This window comes from Plasmodium vinckei, assembly GCF_900681995.1.
Source record: "Plasmodium vinckei vinckei genome assembly, chromosome: PVVCY_04".
NCBI lineage: Eukaryota > Apicomplexa > Aconoidasida > Haemosporida > Plasmodiidae > Plasmodium > Plasmodium vinckei.
The window spans coordinates 115,564-136,902 of NC_051296.1; the positions used below are offsets into that span (position 1 = coordinate 115,564).

Consider the following 21,339-nt stretch of genomic DNA (forward strand, 5'->3'; position numbering starts at 1 on the left):
CCTCTTTAGCTATGCTCAACAATTTTCAACAATTTTCAACAGGTTCAACAACTTGCAGCTGCTCAGTTATTTGCCTACTTTGAATAAACGAGACACAGTTTTAGTGACACCCCAATCTTAGTAAACAGTTTTTATTTCAGTATTATTTATAAAGTATATGTAACATAAATTTTATAAAAATATATAATTAAAACAATCAGATAAAATGTACACGCAAAAATGTCTTCATTGTTTAATTACCATCGCTTAAAACCATCAACTTTGAGAATTTTTATCTCGAATTATTTTATTATTTATTTATTATTTTTTTTATTTATCTTTTATTATATTGGATACTTAAAAACTTAGACAAATAAAATCCAGTGTGTGCAACATTTTTTTTTTACCATTCATATTAAAGATTAATTCTGTTGTAGAATATGAAATAAAATGACTAATATTTCTAAACCCTTTTTAATTCGAACCAAAATAACTGAACATATATCAAACGAAATTAATAAACAGACCAAGTAGACACATTTTAAATATTTCTATATGATCTAGGTAATTATATAAAATCACAATCAGTCTTTCAATAAACTAAAATTAGCAATAGGTAGGATCGTGAAAGTTACTGTCATATATATTATGTATTTTATTCACATATAATGGAATATATAGAATAATAATTTATAAGCTATTCCTTTGCGTGAACTTATTACATTTTTTTTTATGAGATAGTAAAACAGGAGGGGATATAATAACCAACCCAAATGCATTAATGTGCATTTTTATATACATATAGTTGATCTTAAAATTTTAAAAAAGTATAACATTGTATAAACACACATTATTTATTACTAAAAATAAATGACCATATAAATATCTCTATATCATATTTTATTAATTGCCCTTTGTCTAAAAGGTATACAATTTTTTTTCGCCTTAAAAGAATTTTCACACCTTTATAAAAATAGAATAAATTACTACAAGAATTTTAAACCAATTTAAAACTGTTTATTTTTATACCATATTTTAAATATTTCCAATTTCTTTTTTCATCATAATTTTTCAACTCTTTAACTCTTGACACATTACAAATTCAGGGGAGGAACAAAAAATGTTTATTTATTTCATTAACACATTTATTCTTTTTTTTCTTTTTTAATCTTGTAAAAATTTATATTTAATTTTATGTGTTAGTCAATTATGAAAAAAAAAGAAAAAAGAATTACACATTTATTTTATCATTTTTGAAATATACTAACAAAACAAATAATCAGTGTGCAACAACATATTTAAACAAATAATAATTTCCAACCTAGCTAATAAAATTTACACACATTTTTAATTTACCTTATTTTTTATTCTACTACTATTACTACAATTATTTTTGTGTAGTTTTATCATAAAACCCATTTATTTGCCTAAATTAAAATATGACACTATAAATATACACTTAAAATACTCACTTTTTTTAATTTTAAACAAATTCTATATTATATATATATTAAGTATAAAAAAAACCAAAAACTCGGACACAAAAAAAAAATATGAACGGCAAGGTAAAAAAAAAAAATATATTAATTTTATTTCCCTATTTTACTAATTTTTATGCACACACAATTATTTTGTGCATGATTCTACAAAATTACGACATGTTTTTTTTTTTTATAAAGTTAAATTATATATATACACTCAAAAAAAAAATATATATATTTCTCATTAATAAACAAAATATACATAATATATGAGTAAACACATTATACATATATTATATAGTATATTTATTATAAATAAGTGTAATAAGCATAAATTAACTTAGTTTCATTGAACTTCAATATATATATATTTAAATTATTTTAAAAAAAAATTTAATTTGACTCTTGTAATTTGTTTGTTTAAGTGTTTTTTTTTCTTTTTGTTTTTTTATAACCTGTCTACATATTTACACGAAAAAATATATAAATATATGATATGTATATATTTTTCTGTTCTTTCTATAATATGTTTTAATAGACTTTAATAACTTATCATATAGTATGGGTTTTAATTTCGTGGCCGTTTGTCTAGTTTAAGCTTGAACATTATAAATAGTATTTTTTTTTTATTTCTTTTATATTGTTTGTATATATTTATTATTTTACACATAAAACAAATAATATAAAAGTATATAATTTATACAGAGACCCATTTTTTATACAATTTATTTTTTATAATTTTGTGCAAATTATTCGGTAATAATATTTCATTTGATATACTGTTATTTTGTGGCATTCCAAATTATTTACTCCTTGCACATTTTTTTGTCAAATTAATAATTCATCCTTTATTTAAGGCCTGGGTAAATCTAGCCAAAAAAAAAAAAAATTTCTTAATTTTCCATACAAAATGAAGAGCAATTGTGGAGAGGGTTCCACATATAAAAATCAAGGATATAAATTTTGTGAAATTAGCAACTGTGGCACTAAATATGTTGATCAAAATGGACAAACAAAATCACAAGGAGGTCAACAATACAGTGCAATAGACAATATGTTTTTAAAAGAATCGAATAATGGGAATGAACATAATTATTTAGACCATATCCCAGAAAATGCAAAAATGTTAAAACCACTAGTTCAAGAAAAAATCATTGAAATAATGAAACCAGAAATAGAAGAAAAAATTATAGAAGTTCCACATGTTCAATATGTAGAAAAATTAGTAGAAGTACCTCATGTTATTTTACAAGAAAAACTTATACATGTACCTAAACCAGTTATACATGAAAGAATAAAAAAATGCCCTAAAACTATATTTCAAGAAAAAATTGTTGAAGTACCTCAAATAAAAGTAGTAGATAAAATAATAGAAGTACCACAATATGTATATCAAGAAAAAATTATACAAGTACCAAAAGTTATGGTACAGGAACGAATTATACCAGTACCAAAAAAAGTAATAAAAGAAAAAATAGTTGAAATACCTCAAATTGAATTAAAAAATATTAATATAGAAAAAATTGAAGAAGTACCTGAATATATTCCAGAAGTTGTTAAAAGAGATGTTCCATATACACAAATTATAGATAGACCATTTCATGTAGAAAAAATTGTAGAAGTACCACATGTACAACATATTTATAGAAATATAGTTTCACCACAATATAGACATATTCCAAAACCTGTTGAAGTACCCATGGCACATTATAGAACTTTTCCTGTTGAAAAATTGGTAGATAGAAATGTACCTGTTCCAGTTGAAATTCAAATTGTTCAAGAATTTCTATGTCCTAAAATTGAAGCACGATATAAAGAAATACCAGTACCTGTTCATGTTCAACGTATTATAGAACATCCTATACCAAAAGATGCTATGAATAATCCATTCTTATTGCCTTTATATTATCAAGAAGACAATTTTAATGCTTCAAAAAATGGTACTACAAATGGTAACAACCCAATACAAAACAATAAAAGCTGTTTTATGTTTAATTGGAATAAAAATAATAACCAAAAATCTTTCAAAGGTAGAAGCAATTCAGTCGAATTATTATTACATAATGATAATAAAAATAATGAATTTTTTAACATAAATGATGCTAATATTAATCCAAACATAAATTTTAAAAATTCTATTAATCAATTTAGTGGCAATACATTCAGAGATATAAATAACATACCTATGGATACTAATATTATGAACATGCATGCTTTAGAACCCTGCCGATCCATAAATCCAATTAGTAACAGTAACAACCAATACAACTTCATTAACAATCCTGCAAGTATGAATTATTCCTCACCAAATTTTAATAGTGAAATACCATATAATACGAATACCAGTTTAAAAATTACAAACTCAATGAATTACTCCATGGCAAACAGTTCATTAACAAAACCCTATCCAGTTGTTTCTCCCATTGTACCTCCTGTTTTAAACGAGTAATTGTGACTTCGAAAGTTGGCTTCGAATTTTGTGCAAAAAATTAACAAATTAAAGAGATTACCAATTAAAAAAAAATTAGAAAATTAAAAAAAATTAACAAAATTCGCAAAATTAAATAGTCAAATTAAATACGTTGAGAATTACAAAAAAGATGAATTAAAAGGAAAACCTCGAGTACAATGAGCCCTTTTTGTCTAACTAGATCGACAAATTGTTTTTTTAAAATACACACACATGTATATATAGCTACATACGCATTATGCCGTATGCATTTATTGCATTCATCTGTTTATCAGAATAATTCAAATTGTCTTATCAAATAAAAAATTGTTGAATTTTTTTTGTTGTTTTGCTTTGACAAGCCACAGCGAAACCACCTAATTGTGTGCATTACGCATATATCCACATGTACATGCACAATTTTCCCTGTTTTGCTTAAGTAGTCAAATTTATTCACTTTGAAGCTCCGATATATCAGCTGTTGCTATAATTGTATCCACAATGAACATTCTCTTTTATTCACACACGTGTTTATCTATTTATTTGCTTGTTTTGCACACAAATGTTTTCTTGTTATATTTGCATTCTTGCAATATATATTTTTTTTTACATTTTTATTGCCTCATTGACAACTATATACTATTAATATTTTTTACTGTTATTATAAACTCGTTACGTTTTTTTATTTTAATAGTTTAAAAAAACAGACCAAAAAAATATGCACAGTCAGAACATTATCGTTGCATTGGCTTGTTTACATTTATTAAGTTTGTGCAATTATCTATAGCATTACAAGTGTCATACTTTCTGTGCTATTAAAATTGTTGCAATTATATGTATAAAGAACAAAATGACAATAATATCGACCTAACCAATCTTTCGTAATGTTGTTAGTACGACAAACATAATGATGGTTAAAAATAGCTAGATAGCTAAAATGCATAAACTTTATGCCTTTTAAAAAAAAAAAAAAAAAAAACTTAAAGGTACATACTTTTATAGGATGCATATTACCTTGCTATGTCAAGAAGAATTGGCACACAGCATAACTCGGTATTGCTATCTTGCTCTCATTTCGAAGTAAAAAAAAGAAAATTACTTTTACAAATCAATTTATTTAGTTGTATTACACATAAAGAACAAAAAAATAAAAATAAATATGTAATATCGAAAGGAAACAAAGTAGAACAACATCAGAATATAAAAAGTATAAAATGCACACATATACATGTTATATGTACGCATCGAACTAATGTATAAATAGGGTTAAAAATTTCAGGCAAGCTTAAAATATTAAAAATTTATGGCATAATATTAAAACATAAATATGTAATTTTTAAAAAATTCAACAAATATTTACTATTATGTATTTAAAAAATATAAAGTCAAATTGTATTCGAAATATGTATACGTAAAAAAAAATGCAACATATATATTACATATATGGAAATATTATATATGGAAAAATATATACAAAATTAACCAGGAAAATATGGTAGTATATATAATTTACACTTCCCTTATCCCAACCAATTTATAGTCCCCTTGTTTATTACCAAGGCCCATTATGCATTTGTGCATAAAGTATATAAGCTGAACATATTTTTCCACATAAAAAATTTAATTTTCACTTATATTTTTAATTTTCATTTTTTTTTTTCATTTATTTTTTCATTTTTTTTTTCATCTTGGTTTGGTGACCCCCGTTTAGTACTCATGCGAATTTAACATATCTTTAGGAACTTTGGCGGGCAAATCAAACCCTTCAACTTTCATTTCAATAAAATGTCTAGCTAAAGAATACTCGAAAAGATCAAGATATCCATCTTTTGTAATATCAGCTAAATTCCATATTTTATGAAGAACGGAACTTGGTAATTTACTTTTAATTAAATCAGGTTTTACTTGTTCCCCTGATATTTTTCCATAATCATTGGGACCAAGTTTATAAAAATCATCAGAATATTTTGAAGTATCTATAGGGCTTAATAAATATTTTTGTTTAACCCATAATGGTATCTCACCAGAAGTTAATTCTAAAAAGGGTGTTAATTTATTTTCAACAATTGTACCTTCATTAATTCCAAATTTTGTCATATCAACAGTAGCAGATTCTTTTGGAATCATTTCTAATAATTGTGGTATATGTACATTTAATACTTTATTTATTTTTTCAATTTTTTTAATATCTAATTTTGGGATTTTCAACCAATCAATATCATGTAATTTTTCTTTCATAAACTGAACAGGTGGAAAATCACCAAGCGGTAAATTATTTTCTCTTGCAACTTCCTCATATATTTTTTCCAAAGATTTTATTAATCTTCCTTTTATATAATCTTTTCTAAAATATGGTAATTTTTGTCTTAAATGTGTTAATAAATAAATATGAACTTTTAATGTTCTACAACGTTTTATAAAATCATTTAATCGTATCATAGTTGAATTTCTTGGAATTTTTGAAAGCTCTTTATATAAATCTGAAGCTTCATCTTCAAATATACTTCGATTTTCATCAAACATTAATTTTCTATCCCAAAAAGATCCTATATAAACTCTATTAACTTCAGGTGTATTTATAACTATACCTAAAGACCACATCAAAGAACCATAAACCCTCATTAATTGTTGAGTATTTATAGTATCTGCTTTATTTAAAATAATACGGATTTTAGAATCTTGTCCTTTTATTGCTTGTATACATCTTCGAAACTCATCAGATATATCTAACTTATGTGCATCAAAAATTAATAAAATTAAATCAACTCTTTGGGCAAACCAATATATAACTTTTTCAAAATCATACCCTCTACTTATTTGTTTTATACCACTCAATACACCAGGTGTATCAATAATTGTTAAAGATTTTAATACATCACTATTTGTATTTGAACATTCTAATTTTGATAAAAAACTATTACCAAAACTTTCTAGTTGTGAAAAGGGTTTTGTAATATCACTAACTAATGCATTACCAGGTATTAATTGTTCTTTTTCACTATACATTACTGCAACAAATTTATCAGTAGTTGGTTCAGGACCTATTCGCATTCCACAATATTCTTTCTCTATTAAATGCTTAATAAAAGTTGTTTTTCCTGTTGAATATTGTCCTAATAATAAAATCATAGGCTTCGATAAAAAATCCCCACTAGTAAGAAGGGGTTTATAAAAGTGATAATAATTAAATTCATTTTCTAACTCTAAAATATATGTTTTATATAATGAATATAGTCCTTCTAATACATTGTCATAGACAACTGTTTCTTCGTCTGTTCTATATAACAACTTCTTCATTATTTCAACTGTAGTATATGTATATATAATTAACTATTTGTGTATAACTATTCTGTACGTGGCTTATCTATTTATGTATGTACATGTACATAAAATTTTAATTTCTATAATACAAATAATTATCTTTCACTCTCTTTTTATCAATTTCTTTTTCCACCATTCTATATAGCTTATTTAAAAAAAAAAAATAATAATTTTCCTAGACATGTACATATAAATATAATCAATCCCAAAGCGTTATCAATTTAAAAAGGGAAATATCCATAAAATAAATATATCCGAAACTGTGTCAAATGTTTTGCCAAATCTAGGCACATATAATATCATGAATACATAAAAATTGTATATCTATGATAAAACTTTGGGATAATATATATTTTAGCAATCTTAGCAATTTTAGTAGTTTTAGTAGTTTTAGCAATTTTAGCAATTTTAGTAATTTTGGTAATTTTAGTAATTTTAGTAAAAATATGGCTATTTTTTTTTTTTTTTTTTTAAATTATATATCCTGTTAAAACTTGTTACAAAACAATGTAAAATATTTTGTAATATTAAAAAAGTTCTTTCTTTTTATATATTTTCATTTAAAGATTTTTTAAAATGTATATGTGTTATTATACTTTTGAAATATATAATTCTTTACTAACTATACAAATATACAAATTTTATAAAATAAAAACATAAATAAAAATTAGCTTTACTACTATATGAAATTATTCTTATACTTATCACTAAAATAAAAATGGACTTATAATTATCCAATTATTACATAAAATATATGAACACTCTAAAATGAATAAAATTCTAAATATAGAGAATTTTTTTATACTATATATATATATAAATAAAGCAATTTTTTATACTTTTTTTTATACATATATAAGTATAATATTATGTAATATATGTATATATTATATTTATAGGTTGCTGGGATAAGCCTCATATAATTTTTCCCTTCACTGCCTATATATAAAATAATATAATTACAAAGAATCGAATTATTTTCAATATTTTCATTACATAATTATTTGCGTGCTTATATCCATTGTAAAAAAATTGCGCAGGTTTAATTATAAAAATATATATTTCATAAACAGCCTAGTAATTCGAATTGTATTTAAAAAAATATATATTATAAATTATATATAAAATGCAAATAATGTAATTATAAAATTATATACTATTCCCTTAAAAAAAGTATATTTTAAAACATTACGGCCTCTTATTAAAATTTGCATAATTATTATGTAAAAATGTTAAGAAGAAAAAAAGGGGGTTTTATTGAATTTTTGCTAATTTTTCTGTAAAAATGTAAAAATATAAATTATGTAACTTCTTATTATTACTTAGCATTTTTTTTCAACATTTTTCCCCTTTACACAAAACAAATTTACAAAAATAAAGAATAATCTTTCTTTGAAATTAGAGTGAATAAAATATATTCGTAAAAACATATGACACAAAATAATAATATTCATCATTCTTGTTTTTATAAAACACACAACATTATTTTTAAAAATTATCTTTTTACTTAAAATGACAAAATATTAGCTATTCTCCATTTTGACATTAAAAAAAACATGCTACCCTTTTTAAATATAAATAAATATTATAGTACACACATATTATATACTTTCATACAATTAAAACCAAACATTTTATAAAAAATTTATTAAAAAATTTATTACTTATTAAAAGCTGAAATTGGCATATTTTTATTTGTTTATTGAAAATTATGTAGATAAAACAAAAATTTATTTCTGCATTTTACGGAGACAATGTATAATTCTTACACCCTTGCATATATACTCGTCATTCATTTTAAATAATATCCATCATGTTGACATATACTTTGCTTTCTTTCTCTTCTATAAATAAGTTTGTATAAACAAACTTTCTTATAAGCATGTTGTGCTAAACTACTTTTACTGTATTGCCCCACAACTTATTAACGAGCATAAGTTGGGTATACAAATTGGGAAGGCTATATATCCCTTTATTCTTTTTTCATTTTCTTACATAAAACTTTTAAATATAAATAAATGTTTGTATTAAAATTAAAGAAAAGACTACATAAACATTTTAAAATATGTTAAATAAATTAAATATGCTAAATAAGGTATCCATTGTTCATTCAATTTATATTAGCATACCTAAATAGTAGCACAACAAATGTGTGTGCAAATATTTTCCCTTTTAATACAAAAAATAAAATTATATCTCTCTAAAATTGTAGAACAAATAAACTGGCATGCTTTCCCAAACCTTTAGTAATATCATTAAAAATTTAATGAAAAAATATAATGAAAAAATATAATGAAAAAATATAATGAAAAAATGTAAATAATTTTTAATATACCTTATAAGCTTGTCCTTTTACTCACTTTTTCCCCCATTTTTTTATCTTCATATTATATATTGAAAAAAATGAAAATATAATATACATACCAAAATATTATACAAAATAAAACAACTGGAAAATGTTCCCCTTTTGATAGACTTTTTTTTGTTTTTTTAAATTTGATAAGCACACATGATTATAATTTTATGCACATTTTTGTTTGCTTTTAATTTAAATAATTATTTTTTAACAAATATCTATAAATAAATAAATACATTTTTTATTCCATTTTTTACTTTATTTTTTTCAACAAATTTAAGTTATGTATTAAGGATATAGGGTACATATGCCCATATAAAAAATGCAAAAAAAAAAATTCATCTTAACTTTTTTATGATCATGCCTCTTGGTTGGAAACTGAAATAAACTTCATTTTTTACATTAGCAAAACTACAATCTAAAATTGTTGAAAAAAAAATAAGAGACAACAAGGGCATACTAAATAAAATGACAAAAATATGCTAAAGTTTTCGAAATATGCTTGCAACAAGATTGGTAATATTGTTAATATTGGTAGTAATACAAAAGGGAAACAAATAATTAATATATATATTCATAATATTATTTTAGGCTACTATTTAATACAAAATAATTATTACACAAAATGGAAATATGCTATAGTTCATTTCAAAAATTTTAATCTCCTTAAAGATTATATTAATGAAAGGAATGGGCCCAATACCTTTACAAATCAGATAGAGCATCAAAAAGGAAAACATACTACTAATAAACAAAACATTTTTTATAACAATGAAACTAGAACATATAATATTATGCTTAATCCTGCTATATATTCACAATTAAAAAATATTTTGCGTATAATCCATAAAACAAATACTTTAATTTTACAAACCATTTTGACAAAACATAAAAATCTAATACCATTACAATCTCATCAAATAATTAAAAGTAATATATCCATACATAAAAATGAATATCTATTTTATATACAAGTACCAAATAAATATATAAATATTATTTTACCTGACATACAACTACAATTTAAGAAAGAAAATACATCAGAACTATTTAAACAAGTTGCCAATCTAGACATATATGCTTTGATATCATTTTTGAACATTCACATAAATGCTATGAAAAATGTCAGAAATACACTAACCAATTATGACAGCAATGATGGGGGGGAGGCCTATGAACTCATTTCTACTTCCTTCTCTGATGAGATGATCAATTTTATTTTAAATAATTTGTGTGTGCAAATAGATAAGTTTTTCTCTAACTTTAAAACAAAAGAAATAAACACAACAATAAATAAATTAGATTTTCATAAAATATATTTAGACTTATTAGATATACTAACCATTTTAATAATAGAAATAAATAAATATATAAAATTTATTGATTTTATTTTAAATACATTACTAAAATCTTTTTATAAATATAAACATCATTATAATTATACATATTCTGTTAATTTGCTAAATACAATAAATCAAATTCTCCCATTCCATATTCATTCATTATATTTGCCTAACACACATGAAGAAAACATTTCAAATGATTTTGTAAAAAAAATTGAAAATAATTATTTTTATATACAAAAAGAAAATTTTACTTGGAATCATATTAACAAACATTATGCAGAAATAAGTTCTACTAATCTAGATACTGAAATAGAGAATGAAAAAAAAATTATGTTACATTCTCTAAATACAGAATGTTTGACTAATACATTTATTCCTTTAAATAAAGATATTGAAAATAATAAATTCTGGGCACAATATTGTATAATACTAGTAACTATTATTGTTAAGAAAATAAAATATGTAACTCATAGAAATGTTTTAATTGATGAACAATATGTGTTAGAAGCAATAAATACACTACTACATATACAAAATAAAAAGGTTCTCAACTTAGATAGTCTCATAGATTCAAAAGCACCATTTTTGAAAGATCTACATATTGATAAACTGGAAAATTCAAAAGAAACTGAAATTGATATACATAATAAATATGAATGTTCAGAAAAAAAAAATAACTTTTTACTTTTTCTCAACTTTTCTTTTAATATGCTAAAAAATTTAAAGTACAATAATACGTCCTTAAAAGATTTAGCGTCTAAAAATAAAGATGGGGTAAAACCTTTTTTGAAAATTATCGCATTAATAAGCAATATTAAATATTTATTAACAAGCAATATAAAAAAATGTGCATCCAAAAGCTCGATAGAAAATGTAATAACTCCAAATGATCATTTTATAAAAAGACAAAATGAAAATGTGAAAAATACAAAAATTATTAATATGATTAAAAAAAATATAAACCTATTTTCTAACGAAATCGTATTAGCACTTTCAAATTATTATACAATGTCAAAATCTGGTAGTAATAATTTTTTATCCTGCACAAGTCAGAAAAATATTGCTATGTACATGTCATACATATTTAATGATGCATATTTTCAGAATAATTGCCAAATAAAAAATATATTTCTTAATCATTTTTTAAAACATTATAATATTTTAAATTCAAATTTGGAAACATATAATAAAAAATATATTTATCTACAATATATAACTATTTATAATTTTATAAAACTTTTTCATAATGATATTAATAATGCCTCACCAGATTTATACAATACAATATTAAATATATTTATGGAATATTTCAATAATAATACATGCTATAATCTTAAGAATGACAAAAATTCAAACGACATTTCCTACACAAACGAACAAAATAATTATTATTTACACCTTTTGAATAAGTTATGTTATTTTTACTTTTTATCAAAAAAATATATTACAAATTTAGAATTTCTAAATCATATAAATCATAACTTTTATTTAACATTTTATTTAATTAACCAATATATTGAAAAAAATATAAACACACAAGAATATTTTACTAATTTTATTAACAAGTGTGCAAATAAACTCATAATTATATTAACTGTTCATAAATTTTTTAATATTTATTCAGACGATTTAAATGGCTGTATTTCAAATTTTATTCAATTAACTCATGAATATATTACTAAAGAAAACAAAGAAAAGTTTATTTTATATATTATTCCCTTTTTAAAATTTCCAAAATCGTCCACTGACAATTTGAAGCGTCTCCTAACCGATGCTGATACAAATTTTGTTGAGGGAGTAAATATACAAAAAGACACACCTGAAAAAAGCCAACTAACTTTTCAAAATTATAATTTAACCAATTCTAATCAGGGGAATATCTCATGTATGGAATATGAAAAAAATAAAAGTAACTTATTTAAAGATGACCAAAGAGTGGATAATAATACTGAAAATGATAATATGCATAATGACGATCTCTTTACAAATAAACAAAATGGCTTAAGCAACATTTTTTTTAATTATTTTAAAGAACATAATTATGCAAATCAAAATGTATATCCAGTTTCACATATTGAAAAGGATTTAATAGAACTACTAGACAATTTAGAAAAAAATAAAAATTTTCAAATCAACAATAATACTTTATGTCAAATATTAAATGACTATGTAAAGGAAAATAAATTAATTAAAAAAGAAAATGCCATACTAAAAAACAAATTAAATTTTATTGTTCTCAACTTTGAACAATTTATATCATCATATATAAATAGTATAAGTGACAATAGTAATACTACATCAATACCTACCAATAATTCGACTACTTTTGATTGTAAAGAAAATGTTAATACAATAAACACATTAATTATGAACAAGTCAGGTAAAACAATAGAAAAAGATATGAATAAGACAGGAGAAAAGGATATAATTCAAGAGGAAACAAATTATTATAAATTTGATAGGGACAACATAAATAAAATAAAAAATGTGTCTACAACTTTACAAATACAATTTGATTATCATTATGTTAATGCTAAAAATGAATATTTTCATGAATTAAAAAAATATGAATGCAAAAATTATATTAAAGTAAATAATATACTTTTAAATATGTACATGTATAATCCTTATATTTCAGCCAAAAACAATAAAAAAAAATTAATAATCCTACCATATGATACTTATAAAAATATAAAAAAACTTGTTTGTGAGGAAAATGAAGGACCAAACGTATTTAAACGTTTTCATAATTCAGTTTACTTTTTTTTTGATAAGTTAATGATTTTTTTTTGTAAAACACGTAATTAAAAATGTATAATAAAATCGAAAAAAAAAAATAAAATATACATTTTTTGGCAATATAGTTGGTATTTTTGTCCACAATGTTGCTACATTTTTAGCCTATTACTTTTCTTTTTTGTTTTTTTATTTTCATTATATTTGCTTAAACCATTTAAACTTACATTGTACTTAATTTTATTGTGTGTTTGTACCATACTAACATATATATAATATCAAAAAAAACCTTTTAAAGACTTATTTTTATTATCCTTTTATATGCATATACATTTTCATAATATGCAATTAATTTTTTCCTAATCACTTTTCAATAATTAAATTTACATATTTATCCTGTCCTGTACATAAATATATTACTTTTTACTAGCCAAAGAATACAACAAAATAATATATTGTACAGGTCATAAAAATTGCCTCCACGTTATTTGCATATATATAAGCATGACATATAATGTACCTAACCTTCTAAATATCACAAGCCATAAATGCTAAAAAATAAAAATATTAGTTTTTCAAAATTTTAAGAATATTCTTAAATTATTTACCATTTTAAATGGTGAAAATATTTATGTTTTTTGCAACAATTTTTTCTTATGCATTATATATAGCTACGTAATAATTTATTGCTATATGATCCGGAAAAAAATTAAAAGCCCACTTTGGCCTCCAAAGGGGAAAATAAAAGCACAATACTTTTGGTATATTTAAATTGACTTTTTTGCTTATATATATTTATATATATATAATATATTTTACGATTTTTTTATACTGCTAAGCATATATTGCCACAATAATTCTATTATTGTATATACCTGAAAAAACTGGGGATATTTAATAAATACCTTTACCTATTTTATAAATTAATATAAGCATATGATAAATAAAATAAATATAATAATATAAATTACCAATTAATAATATGCAAAATTAACGATAAAAATATAAGCAAATTGCATATATTATAAATAAAAATATTTTATATATATTTTTATTGTTTATGTTTTAAGAAATAATAATAAAACAACATAAATAAAAAAAAAATAAGTTAAACTTATTTTATATATAATAAATAAGCCATAGAAATAATAATTATTATAATTTAATAATTAACATTTTATTAACTTATTAATTAAAATTTATTCAAAATGGTTAATGTTCCAAAAACAAGAAAAACCTATTGCAGTAACAAATGCAAAAAGCATACCATGCATAAAGTCAGCCAATATAAAAAAGGAAAAGAAAGATTGGCATCTTTAGGAAGAAGAAGATATGATATGAAACAAAAAGGTTTTGGAGGTCAAACAAAACCAGTTTTTAAAAAAAAAGCTAAAACTACTAAAAAGATTGTACTTAAATTGGTAAGCAATTATAATATTAAAAAATGTGTATATACCAAAGCATAATAAATGTAGCATATCTATCTCATTCTGTATAAATATATGCTCACCTTTATCCAGCATTTATTCATTTTGCTATCATTTTTACAAATACCTAATTTATATTATATCTATTATTTTTTTTTTCATTTCAGGAATGTACAAAATGTAAAAAAAAGAGATTTCAAACCTTGAAGAGATGCAAAACATTCGAAATGGGTGCTGACAAAAAGAAGAAAGGAGCAGTTTACTAAACTTGATATACAAATATACATTTTTTAATGTTGCATATATTGTATATATAAATAAGCGATTTTTATATTTTTACTCGTTAAATAGTTATTTACAATTTGGCGATACTATGTATATATTATATATCCATAGGCCGCACTAATATTACAAAAACACCATATAAGATCCATGAACAAAACTTTAAACTGTTTTTAAAAAAATATAATTTATAGAACTGTTAATTATACATATATTGTTCAAATATATAGTAAAATGATTAACATGTAGTACCAAAATATTAAATATGTAAACATATTATTACGCATGTTTGCGTATATAAATATGGCTATACATATATATGCACAAATGTGGTATGTAGAATAATTTTCCTTTACTAAAAGGAACTAATGTTAAGGGATATATAACACCTTAATTGGTATTGTTCAAATATTGTTAATTCGTTTTAACCATAAGGAAAAATATATAAGTTCTAAAATTTTGTATATTATACAAAAAAAATATATTTCAAATAGTATAATGAATTATTTAACAATGTTTTCTAATTCTCCTTTGTTGTATAAATCTGAAACTATATCACAACCCCCAATGAAATTATTTTTTACATATAAATGAGGAATATATGGCCAATTGCTATATATTTTTATAGCTTCACGTAAATTCCTGTTCTTCATTACATCAATATAAACGTAATCTTTCACGTTTACCTTGTTTAGTATTTGAACTACCTGTTTATAAATATATTCATATAAAAGAAAAAGAAATAATGTGAAATGGTTTTATTTATTCTAAATTGTGTGCATTTAAAAATAGCCAATGAAATGAAAAAGGTAATAAATTATTACACTTGCACTAAATCCACATAAAGGTTGCTCAGGTGTTCCTTTCATAAATAAAACAATCTTTTCTTTCTCAAGAATATCTTTGATCTTGGTTTTTAAATCCTGCATTCAAAAAATAAAACAAAAATATATTTATAAATTTAATTATAATATGCATTTATGGAATGGCTTAGGACGTGAAATATTTATCCTTTCTTTAGTTTGTGCTAACCTGATATATTTCTGTCTTTTCAAAGTCCTTAAAGTCGGTGATATTATTATTTATCATATTTTCATGTGTTTCTTCTTTCTTAGTTTCTGATGGGCTGCTAAATTTACCTTTTTGAGCACTTACGAATCGAAATAAGTTACTATTTGTGCCCATTACAACTTTGCTTAAAGGTGAAAAAATAGTCAATCTGTTTTTTATTATCATTTTAAAAAATTATGCACAAGTCATCTATTTTTATTGAAAAAGACACAAAATAGCTAGTTTGAATTATTTACACATATAAAAAGTATATTTTGTTCATAATTTTTTATTTTTTTTATTTGGTATGGCTAGTTTTTCCAAAAAGTGCTGCAATGTATATATAATAGGAGAATTAAACAATACTGTGTACTATTGCAATTTCATATAATAATTTAAAATGGGGAAAAATTCACTTATAAAATAAAAGTTTTTTAACTAGCTATGCTTATACATATTTATGTACACCCTCTTGTTAATCATATCTTAAGGTATTAGCATATATTTTTGGGGATCTACTTATATGATCAATTCATAATAGAAAAAAATTATTTCCATAAATTAATATAACCGAGGTTTCACATATTTTTTATTTTTTTTTTTTTTGCTAGCTTTTTTAAAAAAAAAATATATAATATTTTCAACAAAGAAATAACAAATATTGTATTTTTGTATTATGAAGATCTTATACACCCCGATAAATTATCGTTTGGACATATTTTCATTTTAGCAACTTTTATATTATTTAAATATTTTCCACAATAAATAATTTTGATAGTTACATAAATATTTCAAAGGCATACACAACAAAAAATATTTTAGGGGTACCCTTAAATATTGTTTTAAATTATATAGGTTCCCAAATAAATCTTAATAATTATTATTATTCTAATTCATAAAAAATATGTTCTCAAAAATAAAGTTTCTATATCGTCAAAAGTTAATTACATATATAATAAACACAAAAACAATAAACTAAAAAAGTAAATTTTGTAATACATATATATTTTCTTTTTTAATTTATGTTATAAATATAATAAGACTTCTATTATTTCTTTTTTCTTTTGAATTACATGTTAAATATATACACATATAAAAATAATCGTAATAAATATGGAAAAGTTCACAATAAAAAAAATAAAGTCTACACACGTCATATGTATATAAAATATTTATATAATATATAAATATTTATCGTCATGTGTAATGTTTATTTAATTAAAGAATACTAATACTAATAATATTACAAATCCTAATGAGTTGCTTACAATATTAAATATACTTGAACATTTATCCATTTTACAAACTTCAGTTTCAAAATCATCTATGGTATAATTTTCTGGTTGCTTATTTAGATTTGGTCGTTTTCTAATTCTTATACCAGTACCACATGTTACACTACATTGAGACCACTCGTCTGTTAATTCATTTTTGACCTTATTAATGAACTCATTTATTTGCTCCACAGTTGGCATCGCAGGCGCTTCATTATTATTATTATTATTATTGTTGTTGTTATTACCTCTTCCTGGGTTATTGTTATTACCACCTCCTGCTGGTTGATTTCCCTGGCCTCTTGGGTTGTTGTTATTACCACCACCTCCTGCTGGTCTATCTGCTGGTGGTGCTGGTCTATCTGCTGGTGGTGCTGGTCTATCTGCTGGTGGTGCTGGTCTATCTGCTGGTGCTGCAGGTCTATCTGCTGGTGCTGCTGGTCTATCTGCTGGTACTGCTGCATCACCTCCTTGTCCTCCTCCTCCTCCTCTTTGTTCTGCTGCATCACCTTCTTGTCCTCCTCCTCCTCTTTGTTCTGCTGCATCACCTCCTTGTCCTCCTCCTCCTCCTCCTCTTTGTTCTGCTGCATCACCTTCTTGTCCTCCTCCTCCTCCTCTTTGTTCTGCTGCATCACCTCCTTGTCCTCCTCCTCCTCTTTGTTCTGCTGCATCACCTTCTTGTCCTCCTCCTCCTCCTCTTTGTTCTGCTGCATCACCTCCTTGTCCTGCTCCTGCACCTGCTCCTGCACCTGCTCCTGCTCCTGCTCCTGCACCTGCTCCTGCACCTGCTCCTGCTCCTGCTCCTGCTCCTGGTACGTCTACTCCTCCACCTCCTGGCACTACGTTACCTCCTTGTCCTTCTTCTGGTTGCTGTTTCAATTTATTCTCAGGCGCTTTTTTCTCTTCCTTTTTCTCATCTTTTTTCTCTTCCTTTTTCTCTTCCTTTTTCTCTTCTTTTTTCTCTTCTTTTTTTTCTTCTTTTTTTTCTTCCTTTTTTTCTTCGGGTTTAGCTGCAAGTAATCTGTTGACTATATTTCGGTTGGATATTTTTCCATTTTTTGAGTTAAGCATTTGATACAATTTATTATCGGTTTCCTCATTGTAACATAACTCGTTTAAGTTTCTTTTGGTTTGGACATTTTTATTTTGATCATATCCTGGAAGTAAGGAATCAACTAACAAAAGGGATGCCACAACTAAAATGGTACACTTCTTCATTTTAAATATGTGTGTGTTTATATGTTTTGTTTGTTGTTAATGTTTTATTTTTTTAATTCCTTTTATAAGGATTGTCTTATGAGAGGGTTATCAAAAAAAATAAACTAAGATATATATATTACGATAATTTGTTCACATATATATGTTAAACATTATTTTGTGTTATAAATATATATTTATAAAGGAAAAAAGATAAATATATAAATGAAAAAATACACAATATAATATATAAAACCAAATATGCTTGCATATATATAATTGTAGAAAAATAAAATAAATAAAAGTATTATATAAATGTGTGTTATATATTTTTTAATTATATAGAAATTGTTTTTTAATTTAATTTAAAACATATTTTGGAGTGAAAATATAATAACTTATAGCTTTATATATATGTATGTTTATATAACTGTGTTTATATATTGTTAAGGCAGAACATATTTCAATAAGCTCATGATATAGAAATAAAAAAAGGTGCATGCAGAATTATTTTATATCTTATAACAAGCCCTGATTTTCTTTTATTTATAAAAATTTGCATGCAAATTATTATATTATTTATATTTTCCATAATGGATCCTTATATTCCTCAATTACAACCAACATATATGCATGTAATATAAACATATGATATTATTTAGTACCCTTCTCATTTTAATTATAAACAAATAGCAAATATATGCATGCATAAGTATTGCTCAACAATTTTATACTTGTTAACTATTTTTAGCAAACTTGAGGGTGAAAAGAAATATATACGCACACACATATATGTAGACTAATATATATATCCCCACATATATATAATATTACTGGTTATAATTATTTTTTATATTTTAAAAATTGTTTATGCATATATATGCATGTTTTTAACACTTTTTCATTTGTCTACGTTTATAAATTATTATAATTTAAAAAAAACTCGTATTTAAATAAATATAATTATTTTTTGCTTTTAAGGGCAGCACACTATATGATAGAACAACCCTTATGTACAAGTAGCCCCATTTTAATGCTATACAAAAGACACAAATATTGCATATTTGACAAATAGGGTAATACACACACAAATATAAATAAATATATATATATATATGCATATACTAAAAACAAGAGTATAATGCCTGGAGAGAATAAAAGCATGCTCATGTTTATTCACCAACTTGTATACATGTAAAGAATCATTTATGATATAATTATTTAAATAAAAATTATAGTTATTTTCCATTGGTAAAGCTTGCAAAAATCCAAGCTATTAATCTAGCTAAATATATATTTTTTTTTTATGAACAGTCATAATAAATTGGTTTATGAAATTAGCTATTTTTATGCAACATGAGAACAAAAATTGCAAGATTTATGCCACCAAATATAATCTACAATTTGTAATATTATTGTTTATGTTAAAACGGACATTCACATATATATAAATATAGAGAAAGAGAAATAGTGAAGCATTGTAAAATTGGAGAGGTTTGTAAACGTATTTTATTAAAACAAATATATCAGGGCTACAGGTTAGTATATCCCATCCCCCCTTGTTGTGTTTATGCTTACATAAAATAAGCCTTTGCATATTTAAATATATAGAAAACTTAGTGAAATAATATATACTTTTATGCTATAAAAAATAGTTAAAAATGTGAGTAAATATACACATATTGGATAAGAGAAATTGGAAAGCTAGTGAAGATTTTAAATTTAGTGGTGCAAAAAAAATAAACAATTCTCTCAACAGTTTAATTCTTTTATAAATATATCAAATATTCATTCCTAAGATTGGTTTGTCTCTTTTATTTTTTCAATTTATTTGTATTTTTTCTTTTTTTTTTACAATAATATGAATAATCCCCCAAAATTATAATTTTACTAGTATATTGTAATGCGAGCATATATTTATTATAACCAGTATAAACAATAGGGGAAAATTGAAATAAAATATTTATAGATATATTCTTCTATGTATTATTTAATACTTAGTTAGCTCTCTTACTTGTATGACTAATTCATAATTTTCATGTATTACACATTTAAATAATATTTACATATGTATACAATTTTTTGTGACTATATTTTTATGTTTCATTTTGAATTATTTTCAATAGTGGCATATATACTGTGATAAATATGGGGAGGGAGAATAAATTTTTTCAAATATTCCAATTTAATTTTTTTTATTTTTCTTAATTTTTAAACTAAAAAAAATATATATAAATTAATTAAAACTTATTCTACAATAAATACTGTTTAATTTTTGACCCCGCTTGGGGATAGTCTCATAGCATTCCCGTTTTTTTCTGCGCTTACGCCAGAAATTTTATTAATATAATTTTCATGCTATTTTATTTTACTTTATTTTTTTTTATTATTTTTCATCATTTTTTAATTGAATAGTTTCCTTGCAAATGGTGGATAAAAAA

At 23.3% G+C, this 21,339-nt stretch overlaps 6 protein-coding genes across 6 annotated transcripts; 3 read left to right on the forward strand and 3 right to left on the reverse strand.

Annotated features, from left to right (window-relative positions):
- Positions 1-2,370: 2,370 nt before the first annotated feature.
- Positions 2,371-3,909, forward strand: PVVCY_0400330 (inner membrane complex protein 1e, putative; the record flags this gene model as incomplete). The annotated part of the gene is made up of 1 exon (XM_008627806.1): positions 2,371-3,909. One exon carries the CDS (start codon positions 2,371-2,373, stop codon positions 3,907-3,909), a length of 1,539 nt encoding a protein of 512 aa, XP_008626028.1.
- Positions 3,910-5,616: 1,707 nt separating this feature from the next.
- PVVCY_0400340 (EH domain-containing protein, putative) lies at positions 5,617-7,206 on the reverse strand (the record flags this gene model as incomplete). The annotated part of the gene is made up of 1 exon (XM_008627805.1): positions 5,617-7,206. One exon carries the CDS (start codon positions 7,204-7,206, stop codon positions 5,617-5,619), a length of 1,590 nt encoding a protein of 529 aa, XP_008626027.1.
- A 2,859-nt stretch (positions 7,207-10,065) lies between these two features.
- PVVCY_0400350 (conserved Plasmodium protein, unknown function) lies at positions 10,066-13,740 on the forward strand (the record flags this gene model as incomplete). Its single annotated transcript, XM_008627804.2, has 1 exon — positions 10,066-13,740. One exon carries the CDS (start codon positions 10,066-10,068, stop codon positions 13,738-13,740), a length of 3,675 nt encoding a protein of 1,224 aa, XP_008626026.2.
- A 1,136-nt stretch (positions 13,741-14,876) lies between these two features.
- On the forward strand, positions 14,877-15,361 carry PVVCY_0400360 (60S ribosomal protein L44, putative; the record flags this gene model as incomplete). The annotated part of the gene is made up of 2 exons (XM_008627803.1): positions 14,877-15,089; positions 15,263-15,361. The coding sequence occupies 2 exons, from the start codon at positions 14,877-14,879 to the stop codon at positions 15,359-15,361; spliced, it is 312 nt and encodes a 103-aa protein (XP_008626025.1).
- Positions 15,362-15,880: 519 nt separating this feature from the next.
- PVVCY_0400370 (1-cys-glutaredoxin-like protein-1, putative) lies at positions 15,881-16,613 on the reverse strand (the record flags this gene model as incomplete). The annotated part of the gene is made up of 3 exons (XM_008627802.2): positions 15,881-16,084; positions 16,202-16,300; positions 16,410-16,613. 3 exons carry the CDS (start codon positions 16,611-16,613, stop codon positions 15,881-15,883), a joined length of 507 nt encoding a protein of 168 aa, XP_008626024.2.
- Positions 16,614-17,641: 1,028 nt separating this feature from the next.
- Positions 17,642-18,919, reverse strand: PVVCY_0400380 (circumsporozoite (CS) protein, putative; the record flags this gene model as incomplete). Its single annotated transcript, XM_037634944.1, has 1 exon — positions 17,642-18,919. One exon carries the CDS (start codon positions 18,917-18,919, stop codon positions 17,642-17,644), a length of 1,278 nt encoding a protein of 425 aa, XP_037490135.1.
- Positions 18,920-21,339: the final 2,420 nt, after the last annotated feature.